Source organism: Platichthys flesus, chromosome 13, assembly GCF_949316205.1.
Source record: "Platichthys flesus chromosome 13, fPlaFle2.1, whole genome shotgun sequence".
Lineage (NCBI taxonomy): Eukaryota > Metazoa > Chordata > Actinopteri > Pleuronectiformes > Pleuronectidae > Platichthys > Platichthys flesus.
The window spans coordinates 7,915,291-7,929,630 of NC_084957.1; the positions used below are offsets into that span (position 1 = coordinate 7,915,291).

The 14,340-nt window shown below is 44.3% G+C and overlaps 1 protein-coding gene across 5 annotated transcripts in view; it reads left to right on the forward strand.

Moving 5' to 3' along the window:
* fmnl2a (formin-like 2a) overlaps window positions 1-14,340 on the forward strand; it is a 51,765-nt gene that overhangs the window by 28,301 nt on the left and 9,124 nt on the right. For 3 of the 5 annotated variants that reach the window (XM_062403378.1, XM_062403381.1, XM_062403379.1), the window contains exons 5-17: window positions 1,818-1,901; window positions 2,814-2,969; window positions 6,902-7,010; window positions 7,209-7,285; window positions 8,380-8,473; window positions 9,921-9,995; window positions 10,976-11,086; window positions 11,311-11,460; window positions 11,825-11,926; window positions 12,058-12,391; window positions 12,548-12,736; window positions 13,779-13,903; window positions 13,988-14,190. In XM_062403378.1, the coding sequence (XP_062259362.1) occupies window positions 1,818-1,901; window positions 2,814-2,969; window positions 6,902-7,010; window positions 7,209-7,285; window positions 8,380-8,473; window positions 9,921-9,995; window positions 10,976-11,086; window positions 11,311-11,460; window positions 11,825-11,926; window positions 12,058-12,391; window positions 12,548-12,736; window positions 13,779-13,903; window positions 13,988-14,190 (1,809 nt within the window). Of the gene's footprint in view, window positions 1-1,817; window positions 1,902-2,813; window positions 2,970-6,901; window positions 7,011-7,208; window positions 7,286-8,379; window positions 8,474-9,920; window positions 9,996-10,975; window positions 11,087-11,310; window positions 11,461-11,824; window positions 11,927-12,057; window positions 12,392-12,547; window positions 12,737-13,055; window positions 13,077-13,778; window positions 13,904-13,987; window positions 14,191-14,340 lie in introns of all 5 variants that reach the window. The other 2 variants (XM_062403377.1, XM_062403380.1) reach the window with 1 other exon arrangement.

Sequence of the window (14,340 nt, forward strand, 5' to 3'; positions counted from 1 at the left end):
GATGCTAGTTACACAATCATCACAAAATCTCAAATACACACAAACACACACACACGTTATCTAAACTACCTCTCTTAATCCCTCTGTTTTTCTCTTTGTCCTCCCTAACACATATTACTTAACTGCGATTCATCCGTTTCACTCTCGCAGCAATTCTCTGATCGTCTCATGATTCTGACACCACGTCTCTCACACGCCTCCGCGCTGTTTACACACCGATCGGATTCTGCTCTCTCCAACCAAAATAAACTCCCGACCGGCGAACCGGAGACGACACCCATCTGGCCCCGCAGTCCAGGCGCTGTTTGGATTAACTCCTTTTTGTTGATAACTAGATTACTTTATTAATCGACCTAATCTAGATTAGGCAATGAGGCATTACCATGATGGCAGAGCGATGGGGAGAGAGATTGAGTGGATGGGAGGGGGTTGGCGGGGGTGGCGAGAAGGCAAGATGTCTCTCCCCCCCCCCCCCCCCCCCCCCCCCCCAGCTCAGACAGGGAATGAATCTGCTTCTTTTCTGAGGTGGAACAGAGAAACGTATTTGTCATGTAAGCTGTGTATAATAAACAGATTGTCCCCGTACTTGCAGTGTGCACAGGGACAGTCCCAGCTCCCTGTCTGCTCCTCACATGTTGCTCAGTGGCCAACAACATGTGGTGAATGGGAGGATTGTTGCTAAGTGTCCTCAGTGGTAATGATTACCATGTGGTCCGAAAGCAGGCCACACCCCCAAGCCCTTTGAAAAACACATGGGGCCCTACCAGGCACCGCTTGCCTGGACGCTCTCGTTAGTCCCACTCACTCCCATGCAGCTACGCCACGGGGGACCCTAATAAAGAAGCAGCTAGTGGATTTTTAAAGCAGCTTAGTCCTACGTCTTCATCAGCGCAGTGCCACTCAAAAAGCCAGCCTGTGTGTCATTATGTTTATGCCCTGCAAATTTCTCTTAATCACCGAGCAATCAGGCCTGGCGAAGCTTCAATAAAAGTAAACAGCAAAAGACACGGCGCTCTAATAGGACGCTATCAAATAAAGATGTTCAGTGATTCGGCTCACGTCGCTCATGACGTTGGAAAGAGAACAGAAAAGTTGCCAAAGGTAGCGGGAGCTGTCCTGTGAAACACTCAGCTGCTCTGTGCAGAACACAACGTGTGCTGAATGGGTGGCCCACTTCAGTGTCTGTAAGGAAGGTGGGAACAGGCTTTTGATCATTCTGGGGACTTGTCTTTATCAGAGTTACAAAGTGTGTGTGTGTGTGACGTAGAGACAGAGGCAGACACTGTGTGTGTGTGTGTTGAATCTTTTGCGAACACATGCGTGTGTGATGTGTTTGGAGGGCAGGAAGCTTTGAAGTCTGCTGAATGCATCATTACATTTCTTCTTGGTAAAGATGGAGAGGGAGGGTGAATGATCAAAAAACATCTCTACATTGATGTCAGGTACAGTCAAATTCGGCAGCGAGTTATAAAAAAAAGTGAAATAACATGAAATGTTATATACACAGAAACATCTGAAAATATCTCTTATTGTAATGGCACCTTTTTTTCCTGATCTTTAGGCAGGGAGGACTTCTATGTACAGTTTCTCTTTCATAGAAAAGAAAAGTATTTCTTGTGTTTTTAAGCTGAATTGTAGACGCCCCAGCTTTTTTCCAGAGTTGTCGAATGAGTTGTATTTTCTCCGATTTTTCAATAAAGACTTAACACAGGAAATCTTGACTATGAAGATCTAACCAAAACCTAATCCTTTGATTCCCCAAGAGTCTGTCTGCCGATCAACCTTTTGAGTTAACCTTGTTTTCATCCTCTCCTCAGGTGGGTGAGAGAATTCCTAAATGAAGAGAACAAAGGCCTGGACGTGCTGGTGGAGTATCTTTCTTTCGCACAGTATGCTGTCACGTAAGTCACCACCAGCTTTTTCTCTCTTTACCATGTTTGTGTATATGCAGGGCAGACAGCCAACACAATGCTGCTATTCTGCACAGCCGCTGATGCATCACCACACCGCGCCGGCACCACCACGACAACGACCACCGCCACTGCTGCCGCCGCCCGGTTGTCAGAAACACTGAGTCACCCGGGGCCCGCTGCTGACACATTGGCGCTGTCTATTATAGCAACCATAGGCAAACTATTCATGGGTTGACTGCGTGATTATTAGTCAGTCCCAAAATCTGTGGACAGGGCCAAAGAGCCACAGTGTTCAATTTAAAACTCCCCCACTCCCCCACCTCACTATGTGTTATTATGGTCTGTCCACTGGAAACAGTGAATGGTTAGCTCTAAGTGTGTTCGGGCATACAAAAACTGAAACTAGCAGCTCTTTCCAAAGTTTCTGCCAAGCACAACTTAACATGAGCCATTGTAAACACGCACACAGCAGATATGTGTAAATTTCATCGACAGGTCGCCACTTGCTCCTGCTATGATACGGTACGATTGGCGCCATCTTGTGCATCACAAACCATCTTTGAGAACAAAATATTTTATGTGTACTTGAACTTTTTTGCTAACTACACATTGCTTAGCTTAGATTAGCCCCTGGTTAAAGGTGCTATTAGGACTGGCATGGAAAGGCCTTTTGCTAGCATGCTAGTAAAGGCAGCATGTGTCAGTGATACTGATGTTAGCCAAACCGTTTTTCAATGTTTTTACTGCTACTGTCATGTTTCAAATAGAGTTAATTTCCACTTGCATGTTAGCTCTCATAACATATCTTAAGGGATCATGTGTAAAAATTGTGTTTTCCATCAAATACCGTGTTCTGTTCTGTATCATATTCTGTCAAATTCTATGTCTTTGCTCTGACAGGTTTGATGGAGACTGTCTGGAGAATAACCCGGAAGCTACGATAGACAAGTCGAAGCCCTGGAGCCGCTCTATAGAAGACCTTCATGGAGGCAGCACGCTGCCGTCTCCCATCACGGGGAACGGCATCACACGTGGCGGGCGACATTCCACCATACGGTACAATACACACACAACCTGCAGGATTCACCATTAACCCTTAGTTTGAAGTTAACCAGTGTTCAGCTGGAGCTATGTGATTGTACCGTGATTCCTATTGCGTAGCCACACACTTCATAAGATGCCAGCAGCCCGTTGGTACAGTCATGAGGTCTGTAAGACTTTAAATGGCTTAAGGCACATTTCGGCTGCAGCGTGCGTTTGTCTGGATTTATTTTTATTTTTGGATTGTCAGACTAAGGCTGGTTCTGCACATGACTGTGACACATGATGGACAGTGATTTCCCCCTGTGACAGATGATGGCGGCAGCGGAAGGAAAAATCTCTTCATGAATCGCTTTTTTCCTTTTTGTTGTTATGAACAGCACACAGGCAATTTTAACTCCACTTCCTGAGCACGGAATATTTCACAGCAGTTAATTCATAAGCCCATGCTAATATACGCTCTGCGGCACAAATCCTATTCATTTGTGCTTTATTTCTGTAATCCTCCCTGTCATTCCATTGATGTCTCGGTACAGAACTGGCTGTGACTTCTGCAACCTCTAATCCATTTGTTTGACGAGGATAACTTTAAGACATTCTACACAAAGACCTCTATTGATTCAACGAGGCACATGTCTGCTGAAGATGAAATCCATGCATGATGATAGTCAGCCAATTCTATTCATTGTCGTAGTTGTCGAAGTAAGACTAGGTTTTTGCCAAGTAATCTATATATAAAGCTAGTAAAACGAAGCACAGACAAAAAGAATGTCACACTTTAATTCAGGGAGTTGGACGCTGGAAGTTTTCCATTGGATATTACCATAGACTTTTCTTCAAGATGGACGACACGTGTGTCCTGCCTCCCATTGTACAAAAATGAAGCCAAAATATAAATAGTCTGTGCAGTAACGACTGTTCAGTATCGAGATTCTGCCGATAAACAAACTCGACCAATCGAGGGTCAGCCTCATCTGTCAATCATGACGTTTCAGCCCGGAAACCAGTGTGACAAGAAATATCCAAAATGACATAAAAATGTCTTTGAGAAAAATGTATTCTACTTGTGGTTTGCCTTTTTTAGTTTGGTCCGTGTCCCATCTGCTAACACGGAGGAGGCTGGGTTTATGATCTCTACTGGTTCTAGCCAATAGGGAGCAATCAAGACATTTGGCTTCAGTTATTGGAGCTGTTATAAACAGTCTGTGGTCTTTACCAGACGTTGATAAAACTGATATCTTCTCTATTTCAAGCCACAACTGTAAGTTTGTCATAGTTCGTGGAAACTTTCCCTTGAGACCTGTTGCTTAACATCCCAAGTTTTTTTTAACATACTCATTGAATTACTGAACTAGTTTACTGTAGCTTTTGTACGTTAACTTTTTTAATATCCAAGGAGTTCATTAAACTGTTATCTATATATTCTATGTCTATTATATTATGTCTATGTCACCCCAGTGAAATATTTCTATTATCATGATAATCTGTAAAATGGCCATTTACTCCTCCTTGACTTAACTAATGACCGTCTGCTGCCTGCATCTGTTAGCATTGTGTCATGACTTGAGCGTGTGCAGTAACGTGTAACAGGTCAGTGTCTTCACTGGGGCTGACTGTCTCCTCTGTTCTGTCCTCGTGTTCCTCCATAGTCATCTCCTCCACTGTCTGCCCGTCTTCGACAGCAGGCAGGTCTAAGCTCCGCTCTGCTGGCTCACAGCAAGCTTTGTGCAGCCTCAACCATCCCCGCTCCCTCCCCACACACATACAGTCGCAAACAATCCCCCCCCTGCCTCATTGTACTTTATACCTCTCTGCTAGCGGGGCCCAGTTTATTTGTCCCGCTGTCTGTGTCGGGTTGGTGAATTATTCGTACTGCCAGCCCCCCCTCCCGCGCTTCAGACTGAATTCTTCTTTGCTTGGAGCAAATGGATTTTCTGCACTCATTGTTCTTTCCCCTGCGCCTGTGTGCTGCTTGTGTGGCTCCCTAAATGCCTTTCTGTGCAGAAGCTTGCCTAGTTTCTGCAGAAGTCCTGTAAAGAGCTGATTACTAGTCCACAACCAGCACAGATAGATTAGGCCTCCCTTAAATACTTTCTGTATTTTGGATGCATGATGAAGAAGCACTGTCTCAGTGATTTAATCATTTCTAAATGTCCTATTGTCCATTATACAGAATCTTTGTCCCCTATGCTGCTGTTTAGATGAGCTTTGAATTAGAATAAAGTGAACTAGTTAATAACTGGATTTCAAATTAAGACTTGTGTGTATGTGTCTTCTTCAAACTGCCACCTTGAAGATCACCAAGCACGCAGAGCTGTCCAAAGTGCTCTCAAATCAAACGGTACGCCTGTAGAACTGCACAGAGATAGAAAGGAAACCCGTAGCTGTGTTTGTCTGTGTTTTACAACCCTGTTGTCATCGTCACTGTGTGATGTTCTGTGGTGGTGTTTGTAATCTGTTCATTATGCTGTTGTCGTTTTGAGAAAACATGCCGGCAGCTTTTTGGATTGAACGCACATGTGTCCTGGAATGTTTCCTACTCTGTGAATTCATTTCACTTCATCCACTGAACATAACTTCATCTTTTCCCTCCAACTCTGTGCTCGTTACAGTTACAATGAGACAAACATGGGATTCAAATTTCACCCAGATTTGTATATCAATACTTTTACGATACGTCTCACCATCCACTGCTTCAAAATGCTATTTTTTTAATTGCCCTTAGTTTTTAAACTCCATCTAATGTTAATATTAAGGAAATAACTATTTCTAATTAAACAGATACAAATATCAAATTCCCAACCTACTTCCATTAAATCATCATCTCAGTCTATTTTTCAAGGTTAAACTCTGAACTCTGTCCGACTGTTTCTTCCTGTTTTCTGATCGACTTGGTCCGAACTGAATTGCCAAGTCATGAATTTGTTGTACTTCACTCCTGAGCTGAGTTATTTCCGACAAGCCAAAGCAGGTTGAGGCATGACAGAAGTCTAATGATTACAAAATCACCTTTTGTAATCATTAGTTTGTTATTTGCGATTAAGAAATTATTCGTCACTTGCTCCTGAAGTCATTTGTTCTGAGTCGTGCCACACCTTAGTTTGGATGTTGATTCAGCAGGAGATGAAGAAATGACTTGTGTCTCATGAACAATTAAATGCATTTATGTCAGGAGGGTTGTTTTGCAACTGGCCGGTCACACAAGGTAGACACACAGAGAACATTATCAAGTTTAACATTTTGTTTTGGTTCTGAGTCACGTTTACAACTGTTTTAACTCATTTTAGTTCAAATGTTTCAAGTTACAGATGCATACGTTACCATTCTGACACAAAACTGCTGCCACTTCCTTACATGCGTGCGCACACACACACACACACACACACACACAGCTTTGTGACTCAGAGAAATGAAGCCTTCAGGCACCGGAGAGCTGACACGAATCAGCGTGTCTATCAGCAGCCTGAAGACACATATCTCTCCCAGTAACCAGGCTGGCAATTGAACCTCGTGACTTAAGTCTGAAAATAAACTGGAGTTTTTTTGTTTGTTTTTTCCCCCCCCTACTGGCTCAACATATCCTTCATTAATTCTACTGCTCCGCTGTTTCTCTCTGATTGTGAGTTGCAGCGGGAGTAAAAGATCTTGTTTTTGTCCACAGCACAATCACTGCGCTGCATGCAAATGACTGGCTTCTATTGTGTAAGCTGTAAGTGATATCTTTGAGAGGGCCGTAGATTATATGGCTCTTGTGTGTCTGTGTGTTAATGTAAGGTGGCGTGGCGGTTTAATAGCCTCCGTTATGTGAAGGGCTCATTCACTAATGGCATCTGTTTTGTTGTTTTTGTTCAGATGGTCGTAGACCTGAAACCTCCTTTTAGTGAGATAGTTGTTTTTTTCCTCTTTTCACTCTCTTGTTTTTGTGTTTTGTATGATTTGGATTTCAGCTCCAACACGCTGCCCAGCCGGCGAACGCTGAAAAACTCCAGACTGGTCTGTAAAAAGGACGACGTCCACGTCTGCATCATGTGCCTGCGCGCTATCATGAACTACCAGGTAAAGCCCTCTGCATTCTGGACGTCCTGGGCCTTTGCACCGAAGCACATTTATCTAACGTGATCAAATTACATTCTTTCAATTCTTCACATTTCATTTAATATGCAGCAGAATGCACTTATTTCTCATTCAGTGTCTCCTTTTCACCGTTAATCAACTTATTTGTCTTTGTCTTTCTCCCTTTCACTCATCTTCCAGTATGGCTTCAACATGGTCATGTCCCACCCACATGCTGTGAATGAAATTGCACTAAGTCTCAACAATAAAAACCCCAGGTAAGTTCAAACCAGAAGTTCAAAAATAACCCCAAGAGCAGACATATCAAAAAGATCCAAACATTTGTCCGACTTGGACCCAGATTGGAAAGGGCTCAGTGCACCTGCAGTCTGATCCAGAGTGTTGTTGCTCTGGGGCACATTCATCCCGACAGACGGGTCAGGCCACTGCTGGCACACACAAGCTGCTTACTGAGGCAGCCACCAGAAGGACTCACTTCTGTGTGTGTGTGAGAGAAAGTGTGTGGGTTGGTGTGTTTCCACTTCATGGCCCAGGGCAGAAGGATTCCCTCAAAAATGAATGTGAAACCACTTTGCATCACCTGTCACATGGAGTCTCATCCAGGCAGAGAAATCCTGCATGAATGAACCAAAGGCTGGACACACTCTGTCCTGTACGCTCCAAAACAAACACACACACACACACACACACACACACACACACACACACACACACACACACGGATTAGGCCCCAAGTATTAATATTTCATACCTGCAGCTTAATCCAAAGGATTAAAATTTGGAGCTCTCTCACCTTCGATGATCTGATACTACAAAGCTATGTTTCACACCACCTAGTGTCAGTGTGTCAGGATATTTAAGTTTTATAATACTCATTAGGGCCTGATGATATCACCAAAAGTGATATCGAGATATACATGTTCATATCAGTCGATAGTGATATCATGATGTCACATTATTATAGATTTTTCCTCCTACTGGATGAAGTTTGTGGTTCTAAAAAGAAAAATATAATACTGAGCTTGATCAATTATTTGTTATACCTCGTCACTGTGCTTGCACACTATATAAGCATTATGTTTGATGTAGAGTATATTGACAGGTTATATTAGCTATTGAAGAAAAATAAATTGCAGTAATTACTGATATTGTTTTATTCTTCCTCCACATTTGTAAAATTCTAGGTCATAAATTGTAATAAACACATCAGATCAGTTTTAAATAAAAGTTTCAGTGTTGGTAGAAAATTACTGTTTTGTGTTTTTCCGTGTGCTTGAGTACAAGTTAGCTGCAGCGCCGACACTTGTAATTTACTCCCCATCCCTCCCTCTGTTCTCTCCTCATCTTACAGAACTAAAGCTCTGGTCCTCGAGCTCCTGGCGGCGGTCTGTCTCGTGAGAGGAGGCCACGAAATTATTCTCTCTGCGTTCGACAACTTTAAGGAGGTAGGAGCCGCACGGAGACGAATATATCATTACATTTTTACTCTGTGATTTCAAACAGTGACTCAGCGCCGGAGGAATGCTCCTCCTGGCAAATTCCTCCCGCTGCCAAACAGTAGCATCTAGGAATGAACACTTTGACAACAAATAACAGACACAGGGTTAGCTGCATAACTCGGGATGACTTCCTGAGACAACAGCAAGGTGTGTGTGTTAGGTGGATTAGACGGACACATCAAAGCTGAGGATAGCAGGTAAACAAATGTTAAAGACAACCTCACCCTGACCCATGTCTGTCTGGATGAGGTATTCTGACTCCCGGAGAAATGAGTGGGAGGTTGTGTGATGGAGCAGCCCCGGGTAGTTGCATCCGGCTCACAAACATGGGCCGACTCCGGGTTAATGCAATATTTACACCCCTGAATGAAATATTGAGTGTTGCTCTCAGAGGCATTGACATTAGTAGGAGAATAAAGCTCGGGGAGGACGCAGCTCGTCTAATGAGATGAAGGCAGAGAAAAAATCATGGTTACATTTGCTTTTGGGAAAGCGTGAGGATGACCTCGCGCTCTGTAGTTTTGTCTTACTGACTCTCAAATGTTACGTTATTAGATTTGCCTAGAGACTTTGATAATCTCGAGTCAGAAGTTGGATGAAGGGGCTGAGGGTGGAGGCCGGAGGCTCTGGGTTGTTATTCAGAGGATTGGGGATACGCACCCCTCCACTTTATTCCTCCCTTCCCCTTAAATTCTTTATCACGCCCTGTCTCCCTCATTGCCCTCCTCCTGACCTGTCTGAACTGCAGGCAACTCCCGCTTGCTCTCTCAACCTCTTTCTTAAGAAGTCTCTCAATGTGTTTTCTTTTTGTCTCCTACATTCATCAGGGCTTTTACTGACGGAACAAAAAGTATGACTAGGGGCATATTGGGGGGGAACATTTTTATATTTGGATAATAAAGTCGTAATTTAATGAGAACACACTGTAATGTTAAATAACCAGGCGGTAGAACCCGTGCTTGCAGGAGTTACATTTATTCTTGATCCAAAATCTTGAAAAATAATGTCATTTGAATATCACTTAACATATTTAGTATCACTCTACACCTTGTGTGCAGCAACAAACATCACTTTCTTTGAGAAAACAGTGTCATCAGGATTTGTTTTTTTATATTTGTCCGCTCTCTATAAGCCTCCAACAAACGCCCTCATATCTCTTAGTAGCACAAGCTTGTTTTAATCCTCGTGATGCTTGAGGGTGCAGTGATTATTTTGTTAGTGTAAGTCAGACATCTTAGATATTAAGACTTAAATCACATGCCAATTATCACTGTAACTGATGCGAGGTAGGTGGTGTGGGTGTTATTAATGCATTTCACCTGACTGATTGCATCGATCTCCGTCTCTTCCTCTCTTCACCTCTTTAAATCCAGTGATGTGCTTTGTTTTGCAGGTTTGTGTGGAGGAGCAGCGGTTCGAGAAGCTAATGGAGTATTTCAAGAACGAGGACAACAACATTGACTTCATGGTATGTACGCACACACACACACACACACACAATGCTAATGATTACTGATTGTGTGATTGCCCCTGGCTCCCTCGTACATCACTAGGCAAACCGCAGGTGGTTTGTGAGTCTTTTTGAGCTCAAGACATCCGGAATCAAGGCGTTTGCCATTTTTCATCACTGCCAAGGGTTCAAAGCACAAGCTAGTGATGCAGGGCTGAACGTCACACTGCAGTGACCCGAAGCAAAGAGGCCGCGACAGACCCGTTGTGTCGAACCTGAGGAATGTTAATGATCCTGGCTGATAAGAATTAAAAGACACCGGGAACATAGAGCCAACTCAGACAGGATTCTTATCTCTATATCCTTTTAAGTGGGGGAAGTACACAGTGTGTGTGTGTGTGTGTGTGTTTTTGTGTGTGAGTGAAAACCAACAGAGCTTGTGTTTAAATAGACCTTCAACAGGACTTTAAATTGAGCTTGTGTCACAAGTCATCGTCTGACAGCAACACTAAAGCAAACAGACTTTGTCAAAGCTGCCACGACTGAGCTTCTTACAGTGAAGTTCATTAAGCCACTGTCACTTTAGTGTGAGTTTGTTTGTGTGTATATTGGACCCTATGAAGGATCCCTCTTTATCTGTTTATGCAGCAAATGAAGTTAAACTGGCAGATTTTTGTTAATTTGTCTCTTTCACTCCTTTTAATCAGCCAGATAAGCTCCTCTGCCCGATATATATAAACACAATCATCTGGATTTATACACCCATACTCAGGGAATCAATATTAATAAAACAAGAGGTGTGATCATCAGCATGAAAACCATTTCAGAGTCATAGAAACTCTCAAACCTGTATAAACTCTTGTTAACTTGTCTTTTCAGCCGTTAGGGCCATAAAACTTCTTTAGTTATGTGTACAAGTGTTTCAATATCATTCAGAAAGCCTATGGTTACGGTGTGTCCCCATCAACTGACTTATTTTGTCTGTTTATATTCCATAGGTGGCATGTATGCAGTTCATCAACATTGTCGTGCACTCTGTGGAGGACATGAACTTCAGGGTTCATCTACAGTTCGACTTCACCAAGCTGTTCCTGGACGACTACTTGGACGTGAGTTGAGAGACGATGTGTGGAGAGACAGTCCAGGGCGTGCAGTGTGTTGTCTTTACAGTCGTCAATAAGGGCTTCAGAAAGTCACTGTCTCTGTAAATCCTGGTCTCCTGCCTCACTGCAGCAGGGAGATCGATGATGCGGACTAGGAAACTGAAAACCTCCCCACTCTCACTACCCTGGCTGCTTTGCTCGGATTGTCACGCTATTTCTTTGTTTTCCAGAAACTAAAACACACAGAGAGCGATAAGCTGCAGGTGCAGATCCAGGCGTACTTGGATAACGTCTTTGATGTGGGAGCCCTCCTGGAGGACGCCGAGACCAAAAACGCTGCCCTGGAGCGGGTGGAGGAGCTGGAGGAGAATATGTCTCATGTGAGAGCCCACAACTGTTTATATTTCCGTGTGAAGATCCATCTTCTCTCTTGCAGAAGGCGACACTCTAACATCCAACATGTCAGGATGTTGATGGCACCGTGAATTGACAGGGTGCTGGGCGTACGTGTGCGGCTCCTGTCACATTTACTTGTCGTCATTCGGTTCCCTCTCAGCATGAGATTAACAATGATCTAATGTGTCCGCTGTCAACCAGAGGCCAACATTCTCTATACGGACACTTCGAAGTCCTCACAGTGTGTTTTACTCTGGAATAATAAACGTTAAATGCCATATCTAGACAGAAACAGTGATTTTTTTTTGTCGCTGTGTAACCTCCTCTTTCTCGTTGTTGTTTGTATAGATGTCAGAGAAGCTGCAGGACATGGAGAATGAGGCCATGTCCAAGATCGTGGAGCTGGAGAAGCAGCTGATGCAAAGGAACAAGGATCTTGAATCCATCAGGGTCAGACTCTTTCAGTTGCCATTTACTTACTTAGATTTCCACTCTCAAGCCAGATAATCTGGTGTCTGATTTCTCTATCCTTGGTTCTCGACTTCGGTTCCTCTAAATATCGTTGTCGCTTCCTCACGCAGGAAGTCTACAAAGACACCAGCTCGCAGGTGCACTCCCTGCGGCAGATGTTGAAGGAGAAGGACGAGGCCATCCAGCGATCTTCTAACCTGGAGAGGAAGATCCACGAGCTGGAGAAGCAGGGCACCATCAAGATCCATAAGAAGGGAGACGGGGACATCTCCATCCTGCCTTCGCCGCCTCCCGGAGTAGAGGGCGTGTTGGGGGGCGTGCCGGGCGGCATGGTCGGAGGAACAATTGGAGCTGTCAGTCCAAACCACGTAGGCGTTGTAGCGGGCACGCCTGGTCCGCCACCACCACCTCCTCCTCCTCCTCCTCTGCCAGTGAACGGCACATGTAGGTTTAACATTAGTCCAGTTTTCTAACACATTAACTAATAAAAAGATGATTTTACCTCTGTGTAAAAAAACAATACAACTTTATAATAAATAACTCAACTGTCAAAACATCAGTTTTGTTTTTGTTGACCCTCCCATCTCTACTCCCTCCTAGTGCTAAACGGGCCTTCATTGGTCATTCCGACAATGGTGGCGCCTCCTCCTCCTCCGCCGCCTCCTCCTCCACCCCCTCCTCCACCCCCAGGACTATCCTCAGGCCCTCTGCCTCCTCCACCTCCTCCCATGGCTCCACCACTGCCCGGCTGTGGGACGCCCACGGTCATCATGAACTCTGGGTTAGCCGGTAAGGAACGATACACAACATATATTTCATTTTCTTATAGTGGGCCCAGCAGCTTCCTTCTTTAGGTCGTCAGAAATATCAGAACAGCAGAAGCTCATCTAACAGCTTTTCTTGCTTCATTAGAGCTGTGAGGAAATCCAATTGTATCCCGACCACTGTCCTCCACACATTGTTATTTATGTTATCTTCTGCAGCTGCTTCACAGTGTAACTCCTCTTGGTCCATTATGTTTTTATGTTTTAAAATCTCTCACTAACTTCTACCACTTTCTTACTGACCTGTTTTACAATTGATTCTTTCTTTTTTTTCTGCCGACCAGAGGGACCCATCAAACTTTTCTGTAGGTTATACCTGTCATGTTTGTTGATTTACCGCCACGCTGCCCCCCCCTTGTTCCCTTCCTTCCCCACAAGTTCCCCACAAGTTTTGAAAATGGTATTTTAAGTCAAAAGACAACAGATTCACACCGGGGAAAGCTACATATAGAATACCATATTTCAAACTTTTGCCTGATTCACCCTCACACCTTGCTGTGGTGCTGTGACTGTGAGTGCGTGTGTGTGAATTTGTGATCACCACATCTTGAGTGTTGGTTGCATGTTGAGACACAGACCTGCTGTGGTGCGCGGATACAAATAAATGATAAATATAGCGGTAATACTCTTCACCTTTGTAATGATAGTCACTTTCCGTCCCTGCTGACGCCATCTCAGCTCTCGGCCTAAACGAGTCCCGTCAGGCGGCCTCAAACAGTTTTAATCTCTGTCGATGAATAGTTGGCCAGGAAGGGAATTCTCACCATATGCACCTTTTACTGTGCAGGTTTAACCTTATTCTCCGGCCTGAGCACAGAGGCGTCACTCTCCTAGGGGGAAAATTAGATGAGGGATTGTTTCAGACTTCACACAGAACTAGGAGTTATATCCATGTGTGTCACAGACCTCAGATACCCATCCACCCCGTCACCTGCACGTGTGTGAGTGTGTGTGTGTGTGTGTGTTCTCTGATTCACGCTGTGCTAACTCGTCTGTGCCCTGTGTAGCCGTCAAGATCAAGAAACCCATCAAGACGAAGTTCCGCATGCCCGTCTTCAACTGGGTCGCGCTTAAACCGAACCAGATCAACGGCACCGTCTTCAATGAGATCGACGATGAGAGGATACTGGAGGTAAAGAGTCTCCCTTCACTCGTTCGTTGTTCAGCCATGTCCGTGTCCTCGACGTGCATGTGACTCTTTGTTGACATCTTTCAGGACTTGAACGTGGACGAGTTCGAGGAGATGTTCAAGACGAAAGCCCAGGGCCCGTCCATCGACATCACTTTGAGCAAGCACAAGGTGATCCAGAAGGGACCCAGCAAGGTGACCCTGCTGGAATCCAACAGGGCGAAGAACCTGGCCATCACGCTGAGGAAAGTGGGGAAGGCGCCCGAGGAGATCTGCAAGGCCATTCAGCTGTAAGCCCTTTCAAAATAAAACAAAAAGACCCCTGATCCCTAGGGAGTTTTTATTTAAACGTTAATGTTTTGACCTGTTGTTACCAAGTTAATATGTGTTTTAACCATGAGAATATTTTTTCAAGTGAAAGCCTTTATCATTTTTCTATT